The sequence below is a fragment of the Dipodomys merriami genome, unplaced genomic scaffold, assembly GCF_024711535.1.
Source record: "Dipodomys merriami isolate MVZ:Mamm:240054 unplaced genomic scaffold, mDipMer1.0.p SCAF_19, whole genome shotgun sequence".
In the NCBI taxonomy this organism is placed as follows: domain Eukaryota; kingdom Metazoa; phylum Chordata; class Mammalia; order Rodentia; family Heteromyidae; genus Dipodomys; species Dipodomys merriami.
Window position 1 is genome coordinate 8,440,297 of NW_027203270.1, and position 27,229 is coordinate 8,467,525.

Genomic DNA, 27,229 nt, shown 5'->3' on the forward strand with positions numbered 1-27,229 from the left:
AGGGAAGTTGGGTGCTGGTTGATCATGCCTGTAAGCCTGGCCACTCAGGAAGGTGGGATATGAGAATCACAGTGTAAAGCCAGCCTGGGTAAAAAGTCCATGAGACCCTTATCTCCAATTAACCACCAAAAAGCCAGAAGTAGAGGCATGGCTCAAGTTGTAGAATAATAGTCTTCGGTGGAATAGCCAAGTGAGAATGCAAGACCCTGAGTTCAAGTCCCACTATTGGCATGAGGCATGCAAACACACACACACACACACACAGAATTGGACCAGCAGGTGGAAAAAATGGAAGCAGACAGATTTGGATCCTCTTTCAGACACTGTGTGACATTGGACAATCTACTAAGCTTCCGCTTCTTGATCTGTAAACTGAGGCTACTTCTCTGCTTTTCAGAGTTGTGGGGAGGGTAAAGGACACTACAGAGGTGTCACAGAGAGGTTCCTTGAGAAACACACTCTGATTCAGGGACCAACATTCAGGAAGGTTATTAGAAAGAGCTCTTAGGAAGAAGAGAAGGAAGCTCATGTGGGCAGAGGGAGGCATTGAAATAAGCTCAAACAGTTCTGAGTGTGGATGCCTGGCAGAGCTGTTCCAGATTAGGGTGGGGACAAGTCATAGAGGCTGACTTGGTGAGACATCACTCCTCAGTTGAGGGGAGTCCCAAAGAGAGACAAGAGTCAAGAGCTGTCAGCTGATTGTCCTTCTAGCAGCGAGGGCTCCTGTGGAATAGTGTGGCTTTCACAGCCACCCTCAGCCTCTCCCCTTGTCCACATGAGGTTGTGGAACTTGGGGATCTCATGAAGAACTCCAGAAATTAGTATAGCTGAAGCTGTGGCAGGCAAAGACACAGGAACCTTTAAGTCAATCAAAGTTGGGGGCTAGTAGAAGCTGGGGATAGTCAGGAGTTGGTGAAGTTGGGGAGCTAAGCAGAGTTTTACATTTTAATGGGTTTTAAAAGAAAAAAGAACTAGGCAATAGAAATTTAAAATATTATCTTGCAAAGACTCAACTACTAGCTGGGAGCTAGTGGATCATACCTGTAATCCTAGATATTCAGAAGGCTAAAAATCTGAGGATAGTGGGTTGAAGCCAGCCTGGGAAGGAAAGTCTGTGAGACTTTTTTTTTTGGGGGGGGGGCGGGTCCAGTCGTGGGGCCTGAACTCTGGGCCTGGGCATTGTCCCTCAGCTCTTCAGCTCAAGGCTAGCACTCTACCACTTGAGCCACAGCGCCACTTCTGTCATTTTTTTTGCTTATGTGGTGCTGAGGAATCGAACCCAGGGCCTCATGCATGCAAGGCAAGTGCTCTACCACTGAGCCACCTTCCCAGCCCAGTCTGTGAGACTCTTATCTCCAATTAACCACCCCAAAACCAGAAGTGGAACTGTGGCTCAAAGTGATAGAGCACTAGCCTTGAGCAAAAGAGCCCAGGGACAGCATCCAGGCCTAAGTTCAAGAGACAAAAAAAGAAAAAGATGAAACTACTTCTTTTTTGGCTGTTTGCAAAAAGATTTCTGCCCTGGGAAGAGAAGGAAAAACAGAGTAAAGGTGGGATCTTCACCCGCCTAAGACTTATACTCAGCTTCCTGAGCCATGGTTCATTCTGAGCAATGGTCGTGTCCCAGAAATCCCAGTATTTTACAAGCTGGAAAATCAGTGGGAAAGTGTCAAATGGCCATGTAACAATGAGAGGGGAAAGGAGAGGACACACAAGGAGGAGCATCCGAGGTGACAGGTGGCAGTGAGAAGACCTAGGTGGCCTGGCTGCTGAGAACTCCCCAAAGCCTGGCTTAGTCTCCAAGGTCACATGTTTCCTAAAGTCCTGATAGAGCCAACCTCCCTCCTGACAAGTTCACCGGTACTCCAGTCCACTATAAGAGCCTCTGGTAGATTTAAATTATGTCCAGATTAAAAATATATATTTTTTTAACATTAGAAATAGCTTCCACTGAGCTATCTGTTGTTTTTTTATTTCATTTATTTACTTATTTTGTTGGCTGTGGGGTTTGAACTCAGGGCCTGGGCTCTGTCCCTGAGCTCTTTTGTACAAATCTAGTGCTCTACCACTTTGAGCCATAGTGCCACTTCCAGTTTTCTAATGGTTCATTGGAGATAGGAATCTCATGGACTTTCCTTCTTGGGCTGGCTTTGAACCATGATCCTCAGATCATAGCTTCCTGAGTAAATAGGATTATAGGTGTGAGCCACTGGCACCAGGCTTCAGGCCAACTCAAGATGGTGACTTCACGGAAGATGCCCAAACCAGAATCACCTGGCTGAACCACTCCCAAACATCTATGCTACTGAAAGTCAATGATTCCCACAATTCTAAATGGCTAATTTTGGGAATTAGGAATCTAACACAGAGCTAGCCCTGGGAGGCCCCTGGGGACTCACGTGATATACTCCTCACAGATCTTGCGGAAATGATCACGCTCAGGGTCACAGCGCAGGTCATCGTAGAGCTTGTTGATGAGGATGGAAGCCAGCATGCGAGTGTTGTCCGTCAAGGGTAGGCAGGAAGGCAGGTCAGGAACCTGGCCCAGCACCTTTAGGATCTTTCTCAGGCCTGCAGATCAACAAGGGCAAGTGTGAGATTCCCATTGGGCTCTACCTTCACCAACATACTTCTACCCTCAGTAAGATCTGCCTTTAGGCAACATAAGCCTTCCTTGGTGCAGAGCACTGGGGTGGGGCCGAGAGACCCAGGTCCTCCCAGTGACCGTGCCCCTACCATGAGTAACCTTCATCCTCTACAATTCTGTTTCACATTCTTTCAAGGGATTCCAGACTAGCTGATCTCTGGGGACTTGGTCAGGGCTAACATTCTGTGATGTACAATCGGTACCTGTGTGCATGTGCTCATGCGTGTGCGCACGCACGCGCACACACACACACACACACACACACACACCAGTACTGGGCTTGAAATCAGATCCTTATGCTCTTGCTTGGCTTTCTTGCTCAGCTAAGACTCTACCACGTAAGCCATGCCTCGAATACAGAATTTTGTTTATTAATTGGAGATGGAATCTTACAGACTTTCATGCCTGGAGTGTCTTTGAACCACCATCCTCCAGATCTCGGTTTCCTGAGTAACTAGGATTACAGGTGTGAGCCACTGGCACCCCCCTGTTCACATACCGTGTTTTTATAATGTCTTCTCTCAGGGCCTCAGTTTCTTTACTTGCAAAATGGAAATAATACTCCCTACTTTACAAAGCTAGAAGACCCAATCAGGAAAAGTGTGGAAGCAGCCTAGTGCTAATCTGGAGACACCATTGGCATTCAATGAATGTCTAGTACATCTTCAGAAAATAGTATATTTGCTGGTTATTATGATCCCCTGTTTTTCTTAGAGTATTGAAAGATAGAATTCAGACCTTTTTTTCCCCTACACCTTTACCAGCTAAACTGGTGAAGAGTCCCCGCCCTCACAGACAAGAATCTCACTTGGTGCCTGCCCTCCTCCCACCTCCTCACCATTATCCACCACGTAGATGGTGCGTGAGTTGTCATGGATCGCCAGGTCCTTCCTGGGGACATTCTTATTGAGCAAGTTGAGCGCCTGGTCCCTGCCCTGGCCAGACACTTTCTTACTAACCAGCATGTCGAGCAGGTGGTTGGTAATCTGCTTCAGGTCCTTCTTGGTGTCTGAGAAATAAGGATAAGAGCAAACAGAAGGATAAAGTCCCGTGTGGATAGGATCAGGAATGAAAGAAGCTCCTAGAAAGACTCGGAAGATATTGAATCCATTGCTTTCTGCGTAGGTAGATACTTCCAGGAGAGGATAATGTTTCCAATCTCATCCCCCAAAGAAAACAAAACTCCCCAGATAACACCCGTAAGTGGGGGGGTCATCTGGCTAATCTGAACAGTCTTTTCTATGGTAACAGCTCCTGGTTCTTAAAAAAGTCTTTTGCGGGCTGGGAAGGTGGCTCAGTGGTAGAGCATTTGCCTTGCATGCCTGAGGCCCTGGGTTCGATTCCTCAGCACCACATAAGCAAAAAGAAAAAAGCCAGAAGTGGCGCTGTAGCTCAAGTGGTAGAGCACTAGCCTTGAGCTGAAGAGCTGAGGGACAGCGCCCAGGCCCAGAGTTCAGGCCCCATGACCGGACCCCCCCCCAAAAAAAGTCTTTTGCATGATTGGCAAAGATCCAGGCATATTTTATATGGCTTTGATAGACTGGGTCAATAAAATATTCTGCAGAAAGGAAATTTATACTCCACACAGAATCTCCACTTCCCACAGATCCAGGCACGCCAAGAGCCCAAATGCCAGCTTTGCTTATGGGGCCAGGGCTTCCCCCAAACTAGTGAGTATTAAAAGACAAGTGCTTTTTTCTTTTTTCCTAATTTTGCTCTTTCTGACTTCCCTAAGGTCTAGAGGGGTTTTAGTTCTCATTCTAGGATGGAGCTCAAAGACAAGCCAGCTGGCAGGGACATAGAGATCTCCAAATCATGTCAGATGAAGAACAGAGGAAGGAAGGAGTTGGGCCCTGCCACACTAAGGAAGAGTCCTCAGTGGACTTGATAGTCTGTTCTCAGATAAAACCACGTCATAACAGACTCCTTCTGTGAGGCTCCAGGGTGCAGAATTGGGACCAAAGGTGAGTACAAGCTACAGAGACACAGATCTGAAATCAATATGTTTTAGGATTTTTGTAGCAGACCAGCAATAAGTCACTATTTCTCAGAGGACTTGAGGAAGATTATACTTTCCTATCATGAATGAGGTAAGACTCTAGAATTCACACTCTTGGTTGGGACCTCCCCCAGGCTGGCTCTGAGTTGATCATGTGATCTGTGGTACAACCAAAGGCTTCCAAGGCCTCTATTTGTAAAGGTTTTTTTTTTTTTAATCTAAGAACTGGTGGCTCATGCCATAATCTTAGCTAATCAAGAGGCTGAAATCTGAAGATCACAGTTTAAAGCTAGCCTGGGCTGGCTTAACCACCAAAAAGCTAGAAGTGGAGCTGTGGCTCCAGTAGTAGAAAGCTACTCTTGAGTGCAAAAAACCACACATACACTGGGGAAAAAAAGAATATTAAATGTGTTGAGTTAGGTGGTGAATGCCTATAATTCCAGCACTTGGGAAGTTAAGGGAAGAATTAGAGGAAACATTAGAAGCCAGTCTGAGCTATATAGTAATACCCTGTTTCAAAGAAAAAAGAATATTAGATGGTATACAATAGTAACATTAATCAATAAATTAAGCTACTTATAGCAGAATTCCAACTTTTTAAATTTTTTTGTTGATCATGGGGCTTGAACTCAGGGCCCAGGCACAATCCCTGAGCTCTTTCACTCTACCACTTTGAGCTATAGTTCAAACCACTTCTGGTTTTCTGGTGGTTGATTGGATATAAGAATCTCGTGGCCTTTTCTGCCGGGGCTGGCTTTGAATCACAATCCTCAGATCTCAGCCTCCTGAGTAGCTAGGATCACAGATATGAGCCACCAATGCCCAGCCAGAATTCCAATTTCATTAAATTGAAATTTATATGACTATTGACATTGACATAGATGGAAAAATATAGGAATGTCATATGGACATAGTAGTGACTACAGGGTCATTTTAATATATGATTACATTTTTTCACATTTATATATTTCCAAATTTTTCCAAATTTCTCTGATAAGACTCTGCTACCTTTTTCAAATTGTTCATAAGTATATGCAAAATAAAGTTTACCATTTTTATGTATGCAATTTTTGTGGCATTGAGTAAATTCACAATGTCATGGCATTACCAATCCACAGAACTTTTTTTGTGCTGGTATTGGGGTGTGAAAGTCAGGGTCTTGTGCTCTTGCTTGGCATATGTATTTTTGCTCAAGGCTGGCATACTTGAGCCACAGCTTCACTTCTAGCTTTTTGGTGGTTATTGGAGATAAGTGCTCATGGTCTTTCTGCCTGACTGAGTTTAAATCTCAATCCTCAGATCTCAACCTCTGGAGTAGCTAGGTTTACCGGCGTGAGCCCCCAGTACACACATGCACAGAACTTTTTTTCATCTTGCACAATGGAAACTCTCTATTCATTAAACCGCAGCTCCCATGTCTCTTTCCCAGACCCCAAAAGCCATCATTCTGCCTCTGTCTCTGTGCATTTGACTGCTCTAGGTAGTTCATGTAGGTGAAACCACACAGTATTTGCCCTGTTGTGATGGGCTTATTTCTTTTAGCACCACATCCTCAGGGCCAATCCATGTCAGATCATCCTTCCTTGTAAGGGTGAACAAAATTCCATCACATGCATATATCATTTTTCTTACCCAATCATCCATGATAGACACTTGGTTTATTTCCACCTATTAGCTACAGCAAATGCTGCACTGGGCCCCTCATATTTTTGTTTTTGTTTTGTTTTGTTTTCGTTCTGGTCCTGGGGCTTGAACTCAGAGTCTGAGCTTTTTTTTTTTTTTTTCTCAAGGCAAGCACTCCACCACTTGAGCCACAGCTCCATTTCCAGCTTTTTTGGGTGTTTAGAGATGAGAGTCTCATGGACTTTCAAATCACAATCCTCAGATCTCAGTGTCCTGAGTAGTTAGGATCACAGGTATGAGCCATCAGTGCCTGGCTGCCTCCCATGCTTTTATTGCCAGGACATACATATAGAAATGAAACCAGGTACACCGGAAATGCCCAGTCGGAGGTGGCAACTGATTGTCCCTTTAAGTCCACTTGAACCAGAACCGGAAAACGTCTCTTACCTAGAACCAGGGCCTCCTCCTTCCCCCGATGCTCCCGCTTGTCCTCCCCAGACAGGGAATCGATGATGGACTGTAGCAGGTTGCAGACAGCCAGAGACATCTCCTCATCCTCCACTGCCATGAGGCTGCAGATTCGGTCTATTCGGACTGCATGCAGAATCACTGTGGCCTAAGTACAGCAGAAACCACAGTCAAAGGCTCTGCCCCTCCCTCCTGCTCTGACAGGGGCTGGGGGTGGGGAGTATCAAACCCCAGCCCCACTCCATGAGATAGGGTATGAGTGCAGGCAACCAGTGCCCTGAGCAGGATCTCAGCCTGGGAAACCTCCTTCTAGAGATTTGGATCTGTGCTATCCAATACAGCAACCCCTCCCCACCACTACCACCTAGGACTTTTAAGCTCTTGCTCCATGCTAAGACCACCTTGCACCACATTGAGATGTGGTGAATGGCACACACTGAGTCTAAAAGATAGTACAGAATCTCAAACTACAATGAACAATAGTAGCTTGGTGCCAATGGCTCATGTCTGTAATCCTAGAGGCTGAGATCTGAGGACTGTGGTTCAAAGTCAGCACAAGTGACACATCTGAGAGACTATTTCCAATTTATCAGTTAAAACAAAAGCCAGAAGTGGACCAGTGACTCAAGTGATGGAGTGCCAGCCTTGAGTGAAAAAGCTAAGGAATAGTACCCAGATCCTGATTGCAAGACCTAGTACTGGTACAAAAAAGGAAAAAACAAGAACCTTGTACTCAACCCTTCCTAAAGCCACTTTCAATAACCTGACTTTATCGAGAGGGTGAGAAAGTAAGAGAAAATGAGGGACTGGGTAACGCTGTTTGACAAAAAATGTACTCATTACCTTATGTATGTAACTGTAACACCTCTGTAAATCACCTTTATAATAAAATAAAATAAAAGTTTAAAAAAAGAAAAAAAACCTGACTTAGTGACACTTGTTTCCAGCACAAAAGGGAAAGGTCTTGGTCACTCCTAAACCAGGCACCATAAGACTAAGGTTGGGGCACTGGGAAACCTTTTATATTCTGTATCAGTTTCTATTTGTCCCCTGACCACCCATTACCCTCCAGATCCCTGGTGGGTAGCTGTCCATCCCCACCAAGAACCCCCTTTCCCAGGTCACTGGGGCCTCACCCGAGCTCGGTGGCCACTGCACATGCCTGACAGGGTGCGCACTGCAGCCAGCACCAGCTCGGGCCTCTGAGTATCCAGAAGCTGCAGCAGCAGGGCCACTCCATTGGTCTGGAAGATTCTCTCAGCTCCAGCTTCCTCTCGGCCTAGGACAATGAGGTTGTTGGCAGCCTGAGGAAGGGAGAGACAATGAGGGTCCTGAGCAACTCATGACTGTATAGCTCTTGACCTTGAGCCAACTACAAGGGCTGGCACAAGGGCTGTCTTCACCACATGGTTGTTGTTGTTTTTTCCCCCTCTTATTTTATAATCTAATTCCTGGGACACAACCCAACAACATAATCCAGACGTCAAAGCAACTTGCAAGTCTCAGGAAGGAGTTCTCGAGAAGGTAGAAGGTGATGGGCAGAGAGCACTGGATAGGATCCACAAGCCTTGGATCTGAGTTCTGGTTCTGCTACCTGCTAGCTAGTAACTTTGGGCAAGAATCACAGTGCCTTTTTGGGCTTCTGATTCTTCATTTGAAAAATTAGGTGGTTGTGTCTGATGGCTCCTTTGCTTTTCTCATCCTAAAGTTGCCCAAATTGAGAATATATGGACTTTAAAAGGCCTTGAGGAAAGAAAGAGGTGGTCAGAGAGGCAGGTACAAGCCCTGGAGAGGCCTGAGACTTCAGGCAAGCAAGACCAGGACAGCACTACCTGTTAAGGCTATGTACTTTTCAACACAAAGCTATTTTAATCCCTACCAACTCATTATGTCTTCATAAGTTCATTATAAAGGAATGTTATATAAGTTCATTTACCATAAAAACCAACACCCCCCCTTGGGTGTTATCTGTTAAATTCTTCTTTTTTGGGGGTCCGGTGGTAGGGTCTGAACTCTGGGCCTGGGCGCTGTCCCTCAGCTCTTCAGCTCAAGGCTAGCGCTCTACCACTTGAGCCAAAGCGCCACTTCCAGCTTTTTTCTACTTATGTGGTGCTGAGGAATCAAACCCCACGCCTCATGCATGGGAGGCAAGCACTCTACCACTGAGCCAACTTCCCAGCCCCCTGTTAAATTCTTATAAATACAAAATACTAAAAGGTGGGGAGGCACTTTTTTTATTCCAAAGGAGGATTAGATGCACCATGGAGGAAAAAACACACACACAAGAAATCTGACTGAAGAGATAATGGTATCAATAAATATATTTAATATTTTAGAATGAGTTCTTTGTACTATTGCTAAATGAAAGGAAACAAAATTTGTGGCTTGGAGGTGGTTGGCTCAAGTGGTAAGCTGTTTGCAAAGCCTGCGTGAAGCCATGGGTTTCATCTCTAGTACTTTAATTAATTAATTAAATAACCAATAAAACTTTATTTGAATGTGCCCTTGTTTCTCAGGCCTGAAACTATGAGGCAGGTGAAGTTTTCTCCTTGAGTGCAAAACTTAGAGTAGCAGAAAAAAAAATCTCAATAATCCAGATAAATAATATCCAATGCAACATTTTAAAAAATCAATGCCAAAAAGTTCACAATAAACAAAGTATCCCAGTTTTAAATAACATAGCATGCAACCTTGTTGGATGTCTCCCCACAATGGATTATTCTTAACTCCGGTCCTTCTATGGTTCTTGCTTGTTTTCTAATGGGATTAATTTGGGGTCTTTTTTTTTTCCTGTCCAGAGAAAGGCTGGCAAGAAGCCAGAGCTGCAAGTTGAGAGCACCCACTGCTGGCTAGCACTATGTGGGACTCACCTTTTCCCGCTTATCAGCCTCGCTGTTTTGGTCCAGGAGGATCTCAAACATATTCTGTACCCTTGAGTCTGTGGAGAACTGCACATGGAGCTGAGGAGAGAAGAGGGAGCAGAGAGAGGCAGGTGAGGGGCCAGTGTGTGTGTGGGGATCACATAATTTCTTCCAGTTCCATGTACATTTCATCTCCCCAGATGTCAGGCTATTTACTCTGGACCCCAGCCTCTTCATTCATATATTCATTCCAGAAAGGGTACAACTTTGTGCTAGGCATTGTTCTAGAGACTGGAGATAAAATGGTGAGCAAAATTACATCCTCATCCTGCTGCTGGTGATTCAAACCTGTAATCCCACCTACTCAAGAGGCTGAGATATGAGGATCTCGGTTTGAAGCCAGCCTGGGCAGGAGAGTCTGTGAAGCTCTTATCTCTAGTTAAGCACCAGAAAACCAGAAGTGGAGCTATGGTTCAAAATGTTAGAATGATAGCCTTGAGTACAAAAGCTCAGGGACAATGCCCAGGCCCTGAGTTCAAGCACTTTTCCTCTGAAGCTTACCTAGTCTTGAACAACAAAGATCACTAGTCCAATTTTGGAGTAAACAATCAGCATAAACCATTAGATTTTTAAATAAGTACTGAAATAGAAATGGAGTCTCCAGGCTCAAAAACTAGAAGTAGATTTTGAGTATTACTCCAGGTAAGTTGAGACCCTAATGTTTGTTTTGGTTTTGCTTATTTTCTTGGTGGTACTGGAGTTTGAACTTACAGCCTCAGGCTTACTAGCATGGTGCTGTACCATTTGAACCACACCTCCAGCACAATCCCATTGCTCTAGATCTTTCATGGCATGACCTAATGGGGCAATTCACCTGCTCCCCCTTTTCCCTCATGACTTAGTGTGGATCTGCCCTCACTGCCTCTGGACTGTAGAGGCTCCACCCTCGTCTACCACTTCTCAGATCCCTCCCTCACTTCTTTCCCCAGCCCTGAGTCTGTACCCAGACAGGATACTGTGGATCCCTTACAGAGGCTGCTCCAGGTACCTTGTATTTCCTGGGTTTTGGAGCAGGGAACTGAATGAACAGGTACTTTCTACTCCCTCTTCTGGGAGGAAACTGACATACTCAAGGAGTCCCCAGGAAATCAATAGTTCCCATACAGGATGCCTCCCCCTCTGGTCCAGGCTCCCCCTGGAATGTGTGTATAGACATCTTCCCAGATACGATCTCATGTCCATTTTCCCACCTCAGAATCCCTGATTCCTAGAATCTTTGCTACCTTTGTCCTCCTGAGAAGAGAGGAAGGGCATGTTGTAGACATGCTAATTGTGTGTGTGTGTGTGTGTGTGTGTGTTAATAGTGGGGCTTGGAAGTATCCAAGCTTGTCCAACTCAGAGCTTGAAAGTGTCCAAGTCCTTGAGCTTTTTTACTCAAGGGTGGTACTCTACCACTTTAGCCACAGCTCCATTTCTGGCTTTTGAGTGATTAATTGGAGATAGGAGTCTCACCAACTTTCTTGCCCAGGCTGGTTTCAGTGATCAGGTCTCAGCCTTCTTAGTAGCTAGGGTGAGCCATCAACATTTAGCTCATGTGATTTTTTTTTTTTTTTGGTCAGTTGTGGGGCTTGAACTCTGGGCCTGGGCACTGTCCCTCAGCTCTTCAGCTCAAGGCGAGCACTCTACCACTTGAGCTACAGTGCCACTTCCGGTTTTCTGGTGGTTTATTGGAGATAGGAGTCTCACGGTCTCTCCTGCCAGGGCTGGCTTTGAACCTCGATCCTCAGATCTCAGCCTCCTGAGTAGCTAAGATTATAAGCATGAGCCACCAGTGCCTGGCTGTAACCTTTTTGTATACCACCTTTATAATAACAATTTTTTTAAAAGACTGAGATCCAAGTATAGCTGTTCAAAGACAGAAAAGTATATGTGACTCCATCTCCAAAATATCCACTAAAAAAGCAAGGCTGGAGATATAGCTCTAGACTTAGCCATGAGTAAGCAAACTGAATGAGGGCTTGAGGCTCTGAGTTCAAATTCCAGTACCACCTCTCCCCCTCTTCCCAAACAATGTTCTAGTCCTGGCTTGCTTCTCAGATGGCATCACATAGCACCTTTCTCGATCTCTCCCAGGTGGGTGCATCTGCCCAGTTACTCCATGGAACCTGCCTGTACCATTTGCTATCTCCAGCTCAAAGTGTAGGGGTGGGTCTGTCCTGATGTCCCCTTCTCCAGATCATCCCTCCTGGGAAGAGGCCAGGAGCAGCTGAAGTCTGTGAAATAGTCCAGTTTACCTTCTCCTGGATGCTGGTGTTGAGTCTCCTCAATGTTTCCTGGAAGTTTGGGTTCCGAGGTTCGAGAGTAGCACAGCGCTGCACATCCTTGAAGGCCTGATCCAACTTCCCCAAGTGCTCAAGCGCCTGGCACCTCCGGTATAGAGCCTTGATATCTGCCGAATCCATGTCGATGGCTGCAGAGGGAAGGCAGGCAGGTCCTCAGGGGCCCAGGCTGCAGATCACCACTCCCACTGCCCTGACTCAGAATCCTGTCTTCCCTGAAGATGGTCTACGCACACAGACCTTCTGGCCCACACTATCCCTTTGTTAGAGAGACTTACTGTCTCTCAGATTGAAAGAGTCTGAGTGATCTGACTGGGTGTGGCAGCACGTGCCTGCAATCCTAACTACTCAAGAGGTAAAGGCAGGGGGACTGCAAATTCATAGTCAGCCCTGGAATAAGTGTTAAGACTCTATCTCAAAAACAAAATATGAACAAAAGGGCTGGGGTTGTGGATCCTCAAGTGGCTTTCCTGTCATTGTGAGAGGTGCTGGGTTCATTTCCTAATACTGAAAAAAAAGAGGGGGGTGTTAAGGGCTAATCCAATTCCCCCTTGCACACCACAAGTGACAGGAAGCACCCTCCTTTTCAAGACAGACAATAGATTAATCAGAAAACCTTTCCCCTTCTTGCTGGGACGCTGGTGGCTCATGCCTATAATCCTAGCTACTCAGGAGCTGAGATCTGAGGATCCCAATTCAAAGTCCCAGACTGGGGCAGACAAATCCTCCAAGACTCTTATCTCCAACTAGCCAGTAAAAAGCTAGAAATGGAGGTGTGCCTCAAGTGATAAAACACCAGCCTTGAGCAAAAAATAAAAAAGCCAAGTGAGAGTGCAAAGCCCTGAGTTCAAGCTCCAGTGCACACTTATGTGTTCTTTTATCATAGTCCCACCCAGAAATTAAATCCAATCCTTCCTCCTTTTGAAGGCCTTCAAGGCATTGGAAGCCACTGTCCATCCACCTGAAAGTTGCCTTCCCTGGGCAAAATATTGCTGCTTTCCAGCACTATTCTCCCCAGAAGCCTCCAGTCCCTTCCCCAGCTGTTTCCTGCCCTTCCTAGCCCACTCCAAACCAGCACTGTGTCTCCAAAGTATGGTAACCAGCTCAAAAACTCCTGCACAGACATGCTGGGACTGGTGTAGGGGCAGGTATGTGTGTGTGGTATGTAGGCAGCGGGCACTCACCTCTGGAGGCATCGGAAGCTGCCTGGACATAGCTCTCCTGAAAAAGAGAGGAGAAAGAGGGCTTGATTAACAGGGACTCAGTGCAGAGACAACCAGAGGAGGTATGCTTACCCAGGCAGCTGCAGGCTATTAGAGGCCCAGGATCCAAAGAATGGATAGGCTTCGGCTTAAGGGAAAGCCAGGTTTGAATTCTGGCTCTGCTAGAACTCTGAGAGAGTTCAGGAGAGTGAATCAAGCCCTCAGAGCCTTGGATTTCCTGGTGCAATTAGGAGCCGACGGTAGTGGCTAGGGTTTTTACTTGTTTATTTTGTTTTGTGCTGGTCCTGGAGCTTGAACTCAAGGCCTGGGCTCTGTTCCTTAGCTTTTTTGTTCAAGGCTGGCATTCTACCACTTGAGCCATAGCTCCACTTCTGGTTTTGCTGATTTCTTTGGAGATAAGAGTCTCACAGACTTTCTTTCGTAGGCTGGCTTCTAATATCGATCCTTAGGTTTCAGCCTCTTGAGTAGCTAGGATTACCAGCCTGAGCCACAAGTGTCTGGCTATGAAAAAGCTGGCTTTTTAATCCTGCAGCTCTGGAGGTGAGAGGTTCCCTGAGTCACAGTCAGAATAGCAACAGGGCTGCTGAGCCTGTGGCAGTAATTAAGATGTCACCAAATAACACATGAACAGCATCTACGCTGGGCTGACTCTGAGCTGGATGAATTTCCATGTCTCCAGAGCAGTGGGGTCAGGTGGTAGGAGACACCTTCTCCAACCCAAGGGACTCAGGGTTGATGGCTGGGACCAGCGACTGCTGCCACAGCCCTGCCTCCATCCCCAACAATCCCCTACCCTCTGGGACTGCCACCTGGCTTCATACCAACTTCAAGCCACAGGCCGCCCGGTTCCGGTAGAGAGTGGCCAGCAGGGTCTTGTCCTTGGTGAGCTTCAGGGCCTGACTGTAGCTTTTGGTGGCCGCCTTGTAGTCCTGACGCTGGAAATGCCAGTTGCCCTCCTCCTTCAGCTTTGCTGCCTCTGCCTCTGCCATCTGTGGGGACAGAGCAGCCCTGTCTCACCAGCCCTGGCTCCAGACTCAGGGCAGGACTCCAGGCCTCCACCACTAGGATGGAGGATGGGGATTCTCTGGGATGAGATCCACCTCCAGCACCCCCAAACCCATTGACCCTGGAGGACATTGTCACATCTGCCCAGAGCTCTGCTCCAGTGAGAGATGTCAGAGTTCACATGTCTCTCTTTCCATCCCTCCCAGCCGGGGTAGGTGAAACCACCACACTAAAGGCCCACGGTCTTACAAAGGCCTGGATGAAAGTCCACAGGCCTTCTCCCTGCCCAGCCTCCCTGCAGCTGCCAGCTCACTGTCTCTGTGAGGCCTCCTCCTCTTCCTGGTGCTACTTCTGAGTTCTGGGATCTACCTCGGCCAGTGGCCTCCGTCTGCCCCTCCTAGCCCCTATCCAAGAGACTTTATCACCCCAGCCAGTGGCTCCATACCATATTTGGCCACTGGGGCAGGTGGCCCTGGAGTCTGTCATTGATACCCAGGGCCCTCCCCCTCCCAGGACTGGACAGTCATGACCACGTGCAGGTGTTGTCTAGCCTCCGCCTCTTGAGCACCCTGCTCAGGGACAATCCTGAGGATTCATACCCCTCAAGACAGAGAAAGATCCAGAAAGGACAGGAACTTTTCCTGGGTACAGCTATAATGCCCCTTTTACACACACACACACACACACACACACACACACACACACACACACACATACACACACACACACACACACACACACACACACACACACACACACACACACACACACACACACCCTGTCCTAGATAAACAACTTCCCCCTCCTCCTGTCCCTGCTATTTTGGGAGCAGAGTGACAGCTGAGGGGCTGATAGACTTGGCCACAGAGCAGCTGCCCAGCTCCCCAACCAACTGGAGTCTTCCAGAAATGCCTTTCTGGAGGGAGGGGGCGGACAAGGCGGAGGAAAATGCTTCCCCTCGTCTGCTTAGACTTGCATCCTACTGTTCTGGAATTTCCTTGTTGAACATGTTCTTGCTTTTCAGAAAGACAACTGACTTGCCAATTCTGTCCACTGTGAGTGGGTTACTGTTTGGGTATGCATGCTCTCTCCTGTCCCTTCCTCTTGGTGGCTGGGGAATATATTCAGCCCACCTCCTCCATCAGACTGGGAACTCTCTGAGGGTAGGCTGTGTTTCTCCACCATCAGACTCCCACAGACAAGGCCTAGGTCAGGTCCAAGGATGGTAACCTTCCATGTCACCAAAAACCTTGTGGGACATGAAGAGACTCGTATCAGGACAAGAACTATGCATTCCACAGAAGGGTCTTCTGTGATGTTTCTTTGCTGCTAAGGGATCCCAAGGTGACCTTACGAGGCTACTTCACTACTCAGAACTCATGCCCTCAAGCTACACTGGTGGTACATGCCTGTAATCCTAGCTACTCAGGAGGCTAAGATCTGAGGTTCATGGTTCAAAGCCAGCCCAGGCAGAAAAGTCTGTGAGACTCTTATCTCCAATTAACCCCCAGAAAACCAAAAGTGGTGCCATGGCTCAAAATGGTAGAGTGCTGGCTTTGAGCAAAAAGAGCTCAGGGACAGTGCCCAGACCCTGAGTTCAAACCCCATGACTGCCAAAAGCAGGAAAAGGAGGAGGAGGAGGAGGAGGAGGAGGAGGAGGAGGAGGAGGAGGAGGAGGAGGAGGAGGAGGAGGAGGAGGAGGAGGAGGAGAAAGAGGAGGAGGAGGAGGAGGAGGAGGAGGAGGAGGAGGAAGAGGAGGAGGAGGAGGAGGAGGAGCAGGAGCAGGAGGAACAGGAGGAGCAGGAGGAAGAAAAGAAGAACTTGTGCCCTTCAGTATCTCCTAGTTCTAGCCTCTGCCCTAGAGGTCCAGGACCACTCAGGCAGCTCCCTACTCTTCTGGAGAAAAGAGTCTCCTGAGGGAATGAATGAATGCGATGCATGAATTAGTACTTTGATGCCAAATATACCATATGTATATACACATACATATACATATATATATATATATACATATATAGATATGACACTAAAGAAGAAATATAGGGGCACTGGGAAGGTGGCTCAGTGGTAGAGTGCTTGCTTTGCATGCATGAGGTCCTGGATTCGATTCCTCAGCACCACATAAGCAGAAAAAGCTGGAAGTGGTGCTTTGGCTCAAGTGGGAGAGCGCTAGCCTTGAGCTGAAGAGTTCAGGCCCCATGACTGACAAAAAGAAGAAGAAGAAGAAAGAACCATCAGCAGCAGCATAGAGGATGGTCACCCACTTTTGATTGTGCTCCTCGCTCTGCGATCTTGGCAGGTTCTACTGTCCAGCTGAACATAAAGTCCAGCCCTAACACATGGATTTTTCTTGTTTAGTTCTTGGTTGGAGGGAGGGGAATTGAGATGGAGGTCTCCCTATGTTTTCCAGGTTGGGTTTGCATTACTTGCCTCAGCCTCCTGAGTACCTGGGACAACAGGTGTGCCCAGGCTAACAAATGTTTGGTAAATGGACAGATAAATGGATAGACAGAACCCCTGCCCTGGTCCCACTTGTTGTGACGCAAGCAAGAATAATAAGGCAAAAGATCTTAAAGGAAAGGTGATTAATGAATATTTATGGCTAGATCTCAAGAAAGAGAAACTTCCTTTTAGACTACTGGAGCTGCCATGGGAGAATGCCATGGGCTGGAGGATTAGACCACTGATATGTTTTCACATCTCTGGAGCTGAGAAATCCGAGATCTTGGCGCCACCAAGGTTTGTTTCTGGCGAGGACTCTGCTCTGCTCGCAGGCAGGCACCGCAGTTCTCATGGCCTCTTCCCTAGGTGTGTCCACAGCAAGGGTAGAGGTGAGGAAATAGTGATGTCGAAAGATACTCAGAGTAGCCAGTCCCTGGTGGCTCACGCCTGTAATCCTAGCTACTCAGGAAGCTGAGATCTGAGGATCGCGGTTCAAAGCCAGCCCAGGCAGGAAAGTCCGTGAGGCTTTTATCTCCAATTAACTACAACACGCGGCCTAACTCCCAGAAGAGGGAGAGAAGGCCTCCGGGTAGGCCACGTGACTGACAGCGGAGCCACCTGACGGCTGCGGGCGGGACGAGGCCGGATTCTCCTCCCAGCACCAGGGGGCGCTGTGAGCGGCGGCGACATTCCGCAGCCCTGGCAGGCGACGCTCCGTCCGGCCCATCGTGTCCACGTGGGGGAAGGCAGCATGGCGGCGGTGGGTGTGCTGGGGCGCCGGCCGTGGGGCGCCGGGAGGGGCTCCCCAAGCGGGGATCGAGGCTGGGAGTTGGGCGGGGTGGGAGTTGGGGGCTGACTGACGACTACTCCCGCTCGATCGCGCAGGAGGCGGCGGCGGTGGAGGTGCGCGACGTGCAGCGGCTGCTCGTGCAGTTCCAGGATGAGGGCGGGCAGCTGCTGGGCTCCCCGTTCGACGTGCCGGTGGACATCACCCCCGATCGGCTGCAGCTCGTGTGCAACGCGCTGCTGGCGCAGGTGAGCGGCGCGCGGGACGGGCCTGCGGGGGGCGCGGGGGGCGCGTGCGGGGCTGAGGGTCCCCAGGCTCTCCGCACCGAGCTCCGGCCCACCCGGCGCGCAGCCCCGGGCAGCCCCGCAGGATGGAGCAGGTGAGGAGACGCCTCGCACCTGCGGAGGGGCGGCGTCGGGACCGTCCACCCTCGGCTGAGCGGGGCGGGGGGGCGGCGGTGTTCCCCTGATTGTCCCCGGCTGACCCTCGGTGAGGGCGGGGAGACGTTAATTTCCCGCGCCTATGCTGGACAGCGTGGCCTGGAGAGATTCAGTGATTCGCAGGTTGTTGGCTCTGTCCGGGCTCGAGGGGGGGAAGGGGGAGGAGAGGGAATGTTTAGATTTGGGAGTGGAACCCTCAGTCATGTCAGACTCTTGACGTAGGCTGTTAACCTTTAATTAAAGTGAAAACGGGCTGCCCTCTGCCGGGTTTAAAGGAGTGTCTGGGGTCCAGGGGTGTGTGAGCTGCTGAGGAGGCCGAGATCCCGAGGAAGGGCGTTAAAGCCAGCTGAGGCAGAAGCGTCTATTGGATTTGATCTTCTGTATAGCCAGCAAAAAAGGCAGGGCTGGAGGAGAGGCTCAAAAGTGATAGAGCTACCAACTGGCAAGGGAAAGGCCTAGAATCTTTTTAAAGTTTTTGTGCCAGTACTGGGGCTTTTCAGAGGCAGGATTACAGGTGTGAGCACTGGTGCCCAGCTCTTAAGAGTTCTTTTTAAAGCACACCAAGCCCTTGAATTAGTCGTTGGCAATAAGACATGGAAATTCCGGCAATAGTTGCTTTAAGTCTGTTATTTTAACCTATCAAGTAGGTTAATTAATGTCTACTTCCCAGGATTGTGATATGTAGATAAAGGATTTCAAAATGTAATATGAGTGCCCTGAGATGATTATTCAAGGATTAAAAAGTGGAGAATAATGGAGTATCCTACATAGGGTGGCTGAAAAGTGAGTAGTCTCGTCACACACACAGACACACACAATGGAGTATCCTACATAGGGTGGCTGAAAAGTGAGTAGTCTCGTCACACACACACAATGGATTGGTGAGTTCAGTGGGGCGGGCCTAGGCAGACAGGCCCCTGTACATGCTTCATGGGAAAACTGGCCTTTACTATTGTCCTTCAGGAGGATCCTCTGCCCCTGGCTTTCTATGTCCATGATGCTGAGATCATCTCCTCACTGGAGAAGACACTGGAGGAGTCCCAGGCAGTGGAGACAGAGAAGATTCTTGACATCATCTATCAGCCCCAAGCTGTCTTCAGGGTCCGGGCTGTAACCCGCTGCACCAGCTCCTTGGAGGGTCATAGCGAGGCAGTCATTTCAGTGGCCTTCAGCCCCACTGGAAAGTAAGGAAAGCTGCAGGTTTGAGGATGGGATGTGTGTGCAACCTCTGACTGGGGTAAAGAGAATTATGATTGATGGGGACTTCAACTGCCTATCACAGACTTGAGCTCTGTGTTCAAGTTGCAAGTGAAGACTTCCCTATTGTGATTTGTTCTCCAAAAGCTGAGGATAGCTGCCTGGGAAGAGCCCTCCCTAGTCTTAATTTCAGGAGATTTGAGCTGCAGGTTCAGCTCTACCCCTTCCAAGCTGGGTGAATGGGATGAACCTCTTCATCTTTGTGAGTTTGTTATTCCAATGTGAAACTGGGATTTACTTCTTCTCGCAGTCCTTTGAGGGTATGAAAAGTTCCAAAAGCTGGCTATTGGGTTGGAGTAGAGAGCTTACCTAGCATGCCCAAGGCCCTGGGTGCAATGCCCAGGACCAGGGAAAGAAGAAAGTTATAGCTGTAGCTATTCTTGTCTGGGAGGGAAGGAAGCAGGCAGGCAAGCACCTGAAATTTTTCTCCCAGGTAGCTTCTTCTCAAGTTGATGGCCCTCTCTGGCCACAGACCTCTATGGCACTGAAGCTGCCTCTCTCTCTTCCCCAGGTACCTGGCCAGTGGCTCTGGAGACACCACTGTGCGCTTCTGGGATCTCAGCACAGAGACACCACATTTTACTTGCAAGGGTCAGTTGTGCATTTAGCCATTTGGGGCTTATGGGGCGGGGTGGGAGGGCGTCTAAACACAATAGTGGGTGGCTAATTTACCAGTTCTTTAGTTCCTGAGGAGGCCTAGAACTGAATCCAACCCCTTGATGTCCAGTTCACAGTTGCCTGTGCCCAGGTAGAGACCAGACTCTTGAGCCCACCTAGCCATGTACAAATAAGCAGAAATTGGGCCAGAGAGTCTATAGGAGTTGTATTAAGGGGCTAACCAACTGGTAGCTGTGACAATCTGGTGTAAAGTCAATATCTGCCACTGGGGTTTCTTTCTTTTTTTTTTTTTGGTCGGTCGTGGGGCTTGAACTCTGGGCCTGGGCGCTGTCCCTCAGCTCTTCAGCTCAAGGCGAGCGCTCTACCACTTGAGCTACAGCGCCACTTCCGGTTTTCTGGTGGTTTATTGGAGATAGGAGTCTCACAGTCTCTCCTGCCGGGGCTGGCTTTGAACCGTGATCCTCAGATCTCAGCCTCCTGAGTAGCTAGGATTACAGGCGTGAGCCACCAGCGCCCGGCTAAAATTGAAGAGATTTTCTTTTCTTTTCTTTTTTTTGGGGGGGTCTGGTCGTGGGGCCTGAACTCTGGGCCTGGGCACTGTCCCTCAGCTCTTCAGCTCAAGGATAGCGCTCTACCACTTGAGCCACAGCACCACTTCCAGCTTTTATTTTTTGCTTATGTGGTGCTGAGGAATCGAACCCAGGGCCTCAGGCATGAAAGGCAAGCGCTCTACCACTGAGCCACCTTCCCAGCTGGGGTTTCTTGACTTTAGCACATCTCAGAATCCTCTTGGGAACTTGATGACCTTGTCCTACTCTCCCACCACCAGAGCTTTCCCTTTAGTACATCTGGGAATTCTCATTTTCAACTAGTTTCAAGTGATTCTACCAGTCTCTGGACCACTGGGTGAATCCTTGTGTGCCATGGACTAGCTAGGTGTGCTTTTGTGAGCAAGGCATATTCTGTCTAAGCTCCAGGTTTGCAGCTGGAAAATGAGAACCTTTCTTGCTTTGCTACCTACCTTAGTGCTGTTGTGAGAATTACTAGGGATAGTGTTTATGGAAAACCTCTTTGTCCCCAATTTCACCTAAGGGAATACTAGAAAGTAGCAGTATTATCTGTGCAGTGAGAGTTGTGGCTCTAGGACTAGGTGTGTTGTCCCTAGGTCTGGAAAGCCTTGCTTCCCCATGTTGTTCACTAAGGAGGATCTGCAGTGTGGCGTGTATTGCTAGATGCTCTAGATGCTCCTCTTCTGTTTTCCTAGGACACAGACATTGGGTGCTTAGCATATCCTGGTCCCCAGATGGCAAGAAGCTGGCCTCGGGCTGCAAGAATGGCCAGGTATGTGGTATCAAGATAACTAGGCAGTGACTCGGGGCTCCTTCCCTGGCTTGGGACCTTTGGTAGGACGGGATGGAGATGATTACTTAGTGAGCTTCTGTCCTTCAGATTCTCCTGTGGGACCCAAGCACAGGGCAGCAAGTGGGCAGGACCCTCGCCGGCCACAGCAAGTGGGTCACAGGCCTGAGCTGGGAACCCCTCCATGTGTAAGTAACACCAAGGTGGGGCGAATGAACCAGGAGCAAAGCTGTCTGCTTCTCTTTGTGACATGGAGATGTTATCTGGGGGGATTTGAGATATGGGTATGTGATGCCAATAATGATTTGGAGGGTCCAAGACACTGCCCTGCAGCTTCGGGGAGGCTGAATGTCTCAGGGCCTGGGACCCATCTTGGGCCATGATGCCAACAAGAGATTGCCACTGGCCTCTGAATTAGAAATAGGAGACAATAGGCAGGCAGGCAGGGCAGAAATGAGCTTTTTGTCTGGCTTCTCACCAGGAATCCAGAATGCCGCTATGTGGCCAGCAGCTCCAAGGATGGCAGTGTGCGGGTCTGGGACACAACTGCAGGCCGCTGTGAACGCATCCTCACCGGGCACACCCAGTCAGTTACTTGCCTCCGGTGGGGAGGAGATGGGCTTCTATACTCTGCCTCCCAGGACCGCACCATTAAAGTCTGGAGGGCCCATGACGTAAGAGCAAGGAGGTGCAGAAGCCCGTCTGCAAATCTCATGTCACACGTGCTGGGGCAGACTTTGTGCCCTCAGCAAGTCCAGTGTTTCCTGAATGTGTGTTGGACACCTGGTCAGAGGGGTGCTGTGTAATGGGTGTGCATTGTGCTCACCTTTGCCTGACCACATACAACCTGCTGTGCTTTTGTATCCAGGGCCAAGGCCCAGAGAGGCTGGTATCTGCTTCAGATGGCCTCACCTTCTTCCTGTGTCCCCCACAGGACAAGAAGCCCCTCACACAGGGGTCCCATGCTTGGTACCACACTATGGGGACTGCGAGGTCCTACAGTCCAGCTTTGGAAAGCCCTGCTCTAGGGAGCCTGTAGCACTTTGCAACCTACCATATCCCAAACCTGGCTGGCTGTAGCCCCTTATACTGATAAACCTCTCCCATGAAATAAGCCAGTGCTTTCATTTCACAGAAGAAAGAGGCTTGGACCCACAGGGGCAGTTTGATTAAGATCAAGTGAATGAGTGGCCCAATAGAGTCCTGATTCTTGTCTCATGCCACCTTTTTTTTTGGGGGGGGGGTCCGGTCATGGGGCCTGAACTCTGGGCCTGGGTGCTGTCCCTCAGCTCTTCAGCTCAAGGCCAATGCTCTACCATTTGAGCCACAGTGCTACTTCCGGCTTTTTTCTTTATGGGTGCTGAGGAATCGAACCCAGGGCCTCAGGCATGCAAGGCAAGTGCTCTACCACTGAGCCACCTTCCCAGCCCCCTCATGCCACCTTGTGGAGAGTGGAGTGTATATATGTCTTTTCCATCTCCCATTATCCTGGATGTGTGTGTATGTCTCTGTCTGTCTGTCTGTCTGTCTGTCTGTCTGTCTGTGCCTGACCTTCTCCCTCTATCCTAGGGTGTGCTGTGCCGGACACTTCAAGGCCATGGTCACTGGGTGAACACCATGGCACTCAGCACTGACTATGCCCTGCGCACAGGGGCCTTTGAACCTGCTGAGGCTACAATTAATGCCCAGGACCTTCAGGGCTCCTGTGAGTGAGTGGGAGGAGGGGAAGGGCTTCCTGGGAAGGAGCCAGTTGTCCAGTTTAATGGGCATGGGCAGGCTTGCTGTTGGTGTTGGATTTCCTAGTCAGCCTTGTCCCTTCTCTCTTTTCTCTGCTGGACACAGTGCAGGAGCTGAAGAAGAGAGCCCTGAGCCGGTACAACCTGGTGCGGGTGAGTGTGCCAGCCACATGTACCCAGCTGTACTCTTTCTCAGCCTTCACTGAGCCGCCACAGGCCCGCAGCCTCTGCCTTCTAACCCCAGCTCAGTGCCGGTTCTAAAGTCTCCGCTTACAGACCTCAAATCTCCACACCTAGGGCCCATTTACTTACTTGGAGTATGTTTACATGTCACAGTTTATGTACTCCACGAACACATTCACATGGTCGTGAGTTTCAAAATTGACAAAAACGGTATTTTGGGAAATTTCTCTCTTGCACAGTCATCCATTTCTTCTGGAAGTGTCCAGTGCTAGCAGTATCTTGTGCCTCTTGAAGGTACATGTATACATGGGTATATGTATGAGATATACATATAAATACACACACGGCCCAAGAAAGCACATTCCTCTTGAACACACTTTTATCTTTTTTTTTTTTTTTTTTTTTTTTTTTATGTCAGTCATGGGGGTTGAACTCTGGGCCTGGGCGCTGTCCCTCAGCTCTTCAGCTCAAGGCGAGCGCTCTACCACTTGAGCCACTTCCAGTTTTCTGGGTGGTTTATTAGAGATAAGAGTCTCATGGACTTTTGTGCCCAGCCTGGTTTTGAACTGCGATCCTCAGATCTCAGCCTCCTGAGTAGCTAGGATTACAGGTGTGAGCCACCGCCTGGCTTGCTTTATCTTTAAAGTATTTTCTTTTCATTTTGGCAGTGAGTTGCCTGCTGTCATGGGGGAGCTTGTGGCCATGCTAGGTCTCACTTCCTCTAATCATGGCCTCTGTCCCCAGTGTAATGGTCAGTGTCTGACCCCATCCAACACACTGTGCTTTCTTGCCCAGGGCCAAGGCCCAGAGAGGCTGGTGTCTGGCTCAGATGACTTCACCTTATTCCTGTGGTCCCCAGCAGAGGACAAGAAGCCCCTCGCACGGATGACAGGACATCAGGCCCTCATCAACCAGGTGCTGTTTTCTCCTGACTCCCGCATTGTGGCCAGTGCCTCCTTTGACAAGTCCATCAAGCTGTGGGATGGCAGGACAGGCAAGTAAGTTGAGGAGTGGGGGCCGTTTTGCTCTTAGCTGTGTACAGTGGAAGGAGCTTGGCAGTGCCGCTCACGGCCTTGCCACAGCCTGGCAAAAGGCCTGGGTTTCCCTATTTTCTACTGCCTCTTCAATATGCAGACCCCCTACCTCAGCATTCAGTGGGGACTAAAAATGCTAATTTGTTTTCCATCAAGAGAGAAATGATGTTAAGGCTAATGGCAGAGGCAGGGATGGGGATGCAGTGGGCCCAAAGGTGATGAAGCGATAGGTGGATGCAGTCAGTGTGGTCCACACACCCGTGGTCTTGGCATGATGCCCTGGGAGCTGGAAAGAAGTGAACCTTGGGTTCCAGTGCAGATCTGTGAGCCAGCTGAGAGGGTGCTACTCACTTAAGTCTGAGAAACTGCTGTAAGGGGGCACAGTGTGCTCAGGGGCTCTTGGAGGGAGAGGTAAGACATACCTGCAGGAGAGAAAGGGAACAGGGAAAACTGATGTGCCACCATTGTGAACTTGCATTCCACAGCTCATTGAAATGGATAATAAAGATGCTGGCCACCAGTGGCTCATGCCTATAATCCTAGCTTTTCAAAAGGCTGAGATCTGAGGATCATTGTTTAAAGGCAGGAAAGTCCCTGCGACCCACCTCCAGCAGCTAACCACTGGAGGTGTAGCTCAAGTGGTAGAGGGCTAGCCTTGAGCAAAAAAGCTCAGGGAGGGGCTGGGAAGGTGGCTCAGTGATAGAGTGCTTGCCTGCATGCATGAGGCCCTGGGTTCGATTCCTCAGCACCATATAAGCAGGAAAAGCTGGAAGTGGTGCTGTGGCTCAAGTGGTAGACCACTATCCTTGAGCTGAAGAGCTGAGGGACAGCGCTCAGGCCCCAAGACCAACCCCCCCCCCAAAAAAAAAAAAACAACTCAGGGACAGCACCCAGGCCCAGAGTTCAAGCCCCAGGACTGGCACCAAAATAAGAAACAAAATAAACTAAGGAAACTACATCTCATAGACAACACTGGCTGGTGCACATAGCCCCAGCTAGTTCCAGATGGGCCTGACCCATCATTATACCATACCACATACCACCCAGTGGTAAGAAACTGCTGTGGGTGGACATCAGACAGATGTGCCAGGCAGGTGGTTGCGATGGACTTAGGTACACAGAGTCATACAGGTCTGGAAGCCTGGCAAGAGGCAGCCTAGAAGCAACTCATATGGAGGAGTTTTATAGACTAGTTGTGAGCAGTCATGAATAAAATGGTCTGGGGCCAGGCAGTTCTTGTAGGCAGCCCACATTGGAGCACAGAGCTAGGGGTAGGAGGTATGTGTGAAGGTCTGATATCCGTGGTCATCTTCCATGGCCCAGGTACCTGGCTTCCCTACGTGGCCATGTGGGTGCCGTGTACCAGATCGCTTGGTCAGCCGACAGCCGGCTACTGGTCAGTGGCAGCAGTGACAGCACCCTGAAGGTGTGGGACGTGAAGGCCCAGAAGCTGGCCACAGACCTCCCTGGCCATGCGGATGAGGTACGGCTGCCCAGGGGGCAGAGGGAGCTGGGATTGTGCCTGGCCCTTCTGCCCTCCCCCACTCCACTCCTTTCTCATCCTCTTGTTTAGGTATATGCCGTGGACTGGAGTCCTGATGGCCAGAGAGTGGCAAGTGGTGGAAAGGACAAGTGTCTCCGGATGTGAGTGGGGTGGCAGATGGGGTGCTTGACCCTCCTGTCTTTACTTCATTCAGGACTTAACGGCACTGTGCTCTTTCCCCATGGTGTGTGGCGCCATGTTCTCACTGAGCAAGCCAAGGCCTGCAGGAATTAGGGGGTGGTGGGAGACCCTGGTGGCACTTGGGGTACTCTCTAACACAGTACAGTTCTCGGTAGAGTACTGAACTATAGAGTCCTGGGACCTGCACTTTGGCTCAGGTTCTGCAGTCACAGAACCTAGTTAATGTGTCTCTCAGGAATTACTAAACCTTTGTAGATAGAAGGCGAGCAAACACACAGCCAAAGCACTGCTCGCTCCTGCTTGGCAGTGGGCATCCCCTAGGGGAACTCCCATCTGAGGCAGGCTACAAGTATATAGCTATTTGCATGGCCAGAAGTCAGAGAGCCTCAGATCCCCATTCTGATTCCCTTCCTTCCCTGCAGATGGCGGAGATGAAGAGTCCCACGGTTCTCCAACGCCCACTTGTACTCCATCCCTGCCAGAAAATGATGGCTGGTGCCAGTGCCCCTGGCTTCCTGACAGACCGCAGCAGTGTCCTACCCAGAGGACCCCTGCCTGTGGTGTGGAGGCCTAGAAGTTATTGCTGAACTCGGCCCAAGGGCACTGCTCTGTTCCTGGTGGTGTTGGCAGTGGTAGGGAGGCCAGGCCCCCTGTGCAGCCTCCGCTGCTGCCCCTGCCTCCTCTTCCAAGTGTCAGCTCGGTTCAGGCTCAGTCAGATCCAGGCTCTGTGGCCAAATAAATAACTTATTTTTATGTGTTCAGATTGTAATTCCTTATAGAACCTAGGCCCCTCTCTTGTATTGCATGACAGGAAATTGCCCTTCCCTCTTGCCCCTGGATCTGTAGAGAGAGGCCAGTGACAAATGTTGGTACTGGCCACATGGACCTGTTGATAACAATGAGGATTCTATATAGCCAGAGTTCCACCAGCCCATCCACCTCTCAGGTGTCTCCTGCTGGACCCCAAGTACTGTGCTCTCGGGCCAGAGAGGAAGGCCTTGGCTGTCCTGGAGGACTTGTACAGGACAGCAGAGGTACAGGTAGCCCTGTGAAGTGTATTACAGGGTAGTAAAAGTAATCCCCAGCGGGACCTCCTGAGGTTTTGACCAAGACTATATCCCCATGCTCCCTCTACATTCCTGCTCATCCCCACACACAGTATGTCTGCTTAGGGTAGGCACTGCATCATTGGAACAATGGCCAGTATCTGGTCCTCTTCTACTGTTCCGCCCCAGCTATGCTTTTGCAATTCTGTCCATTACCTTACTTGGCTGGATGTTTCATTGTCCTAGAAACTGCACTGGTCTCTAGATGACTACGCCCTACTTTGGATGAGCCACCTGAGCTGGTGGTGCTGAAATGACTGCCTGGGTCCTTATGGATATAGCCAGACCCTGCCCAGGTCCAGCACTGACCATTCCTGGCTGTCCAGTCACTGTGGAAACTCGTGAAGAGTAACAGTCTTCACACATAAACAGGTGAAGAATGGGACCCTCCCATTGCCAGCTACCCTGGCTCCTAGCC

The 27,229-nt window shown here is 49.4% G+C and overlaps 2 protein-coding genes across 4 annotated transcripts in view; one reads left to right on the forward strand and one right to left on the reverse strand.

Moving 5' to 3' along the window:
- The window catches only part of Unc45b (unc-45 myosin chaperone B), a 32,502-nt gene extending 17,945 nt beyond the window's left edge, over positions 1-14,557 (reverse strand). Inside the window, exons 1-9 of one of the 2 annotated variants that reach the window (XM_070027187.1) lie at positions 14,479-14,557; positions 13,982-14,149; positions 13,122-13,158; positions 11,893-12,068; positions 9,608-9,697; positions 7,874-8,041; positions 6,717-6,885; positions 3,486-3,656; positions 2,400-2,571 (exon numbers count right to left, since the gene is read on the reverse strand). In XM_070027187.1, the coding sequence (XP_069883288.1) occupies positions 2,400-2,571; positions 3,486-3,656; positions 6,717-6,885; positions 7,874-8,041; positions 9,608-9,697; positions 11,893-12,068; positions 13,122-13,158; positions 13,982-14,149 (1,151 nt within the window). In that variant the 5' untranslated portion in view covers positions 14,479-14,557. Of the gene's footprint in view, positions 1-2,399; positions 2,572-3,485; positions 3,657-6,716; positions 6,886-7,873; positions 8,042-9,607; positions 9,698-11,892; positions 12,069-13,121; positions 13,159-13,981; positions 14,150-14,414 lie in introns of both variants that reach the window. The other variant, XM_070027189.1, reaches the window with a different exon arrangement.
- Positions 14,558-17,129: 2,572 nt separating this feature from the next.
- Positions 17,130-26,463, forward strand: Nle1 (notchless homolog 1). Of its 2 annotated transcripts, XM_070027190.1 has the most exons (13): positions 17,136-17,367; positions 17,493-17,642; positions 18,798-19,018; positions 19,603-19,682; positions 20,974-21,050; positions 21,159-21,256; positions 21,550-21,742; positions 22,638-22,773; positions 22,911-22,957; positions 23,783-23,985; positions 25,345-25,504; positions 25,595-25,665; positions 26,128-26,463. In XM_070027190.1, exons 1-13 carry the CDS (start codon positions 17,359-17,361, stop codon positions 26,138-26,140), a joined length of 1,458 nt encoding a protein of 485 aa, XP_069883291.1. In that variant the 5' UTR covers positions 17,136-17,358; the 3' UTR covers positions 26,141-26,463. The 2 variants fall into 2 exon arrangements, 1 of the variants encoding a protein (XP_069883291.1); XR_011373049.1 differs by lacking the exon at positions 26,128-26,463 and having other exon boundaries at positions 17,130-17,367; positions 23,783-23,981.
- Positions 26,464-27,229: the final 766 nt, after the last annotated feature.

What these genes read in the sequence shown, in the direction of transcription:
- Nle1 (XM_070027190.1), top strand. An exon ending in GCCTTCAGCCCCACTGGAAA is followed by an intron (nt 19,019 to 19,602) that starts GTAAGGAAAGCT and finishes TCTCTTCCCCAG; the next exon opens with GTACCTGGCCAGTGGCTCTG. An exon ending in GCCGGTACAACCTGGTGCGG is followed by an intron (nt 22,958 to 23,782) that starts GTGAGTGTGCCA and finishes TTTCTTGCCCAG; the next exon opens with GGCCAAGGCCCAGAGAGGCT.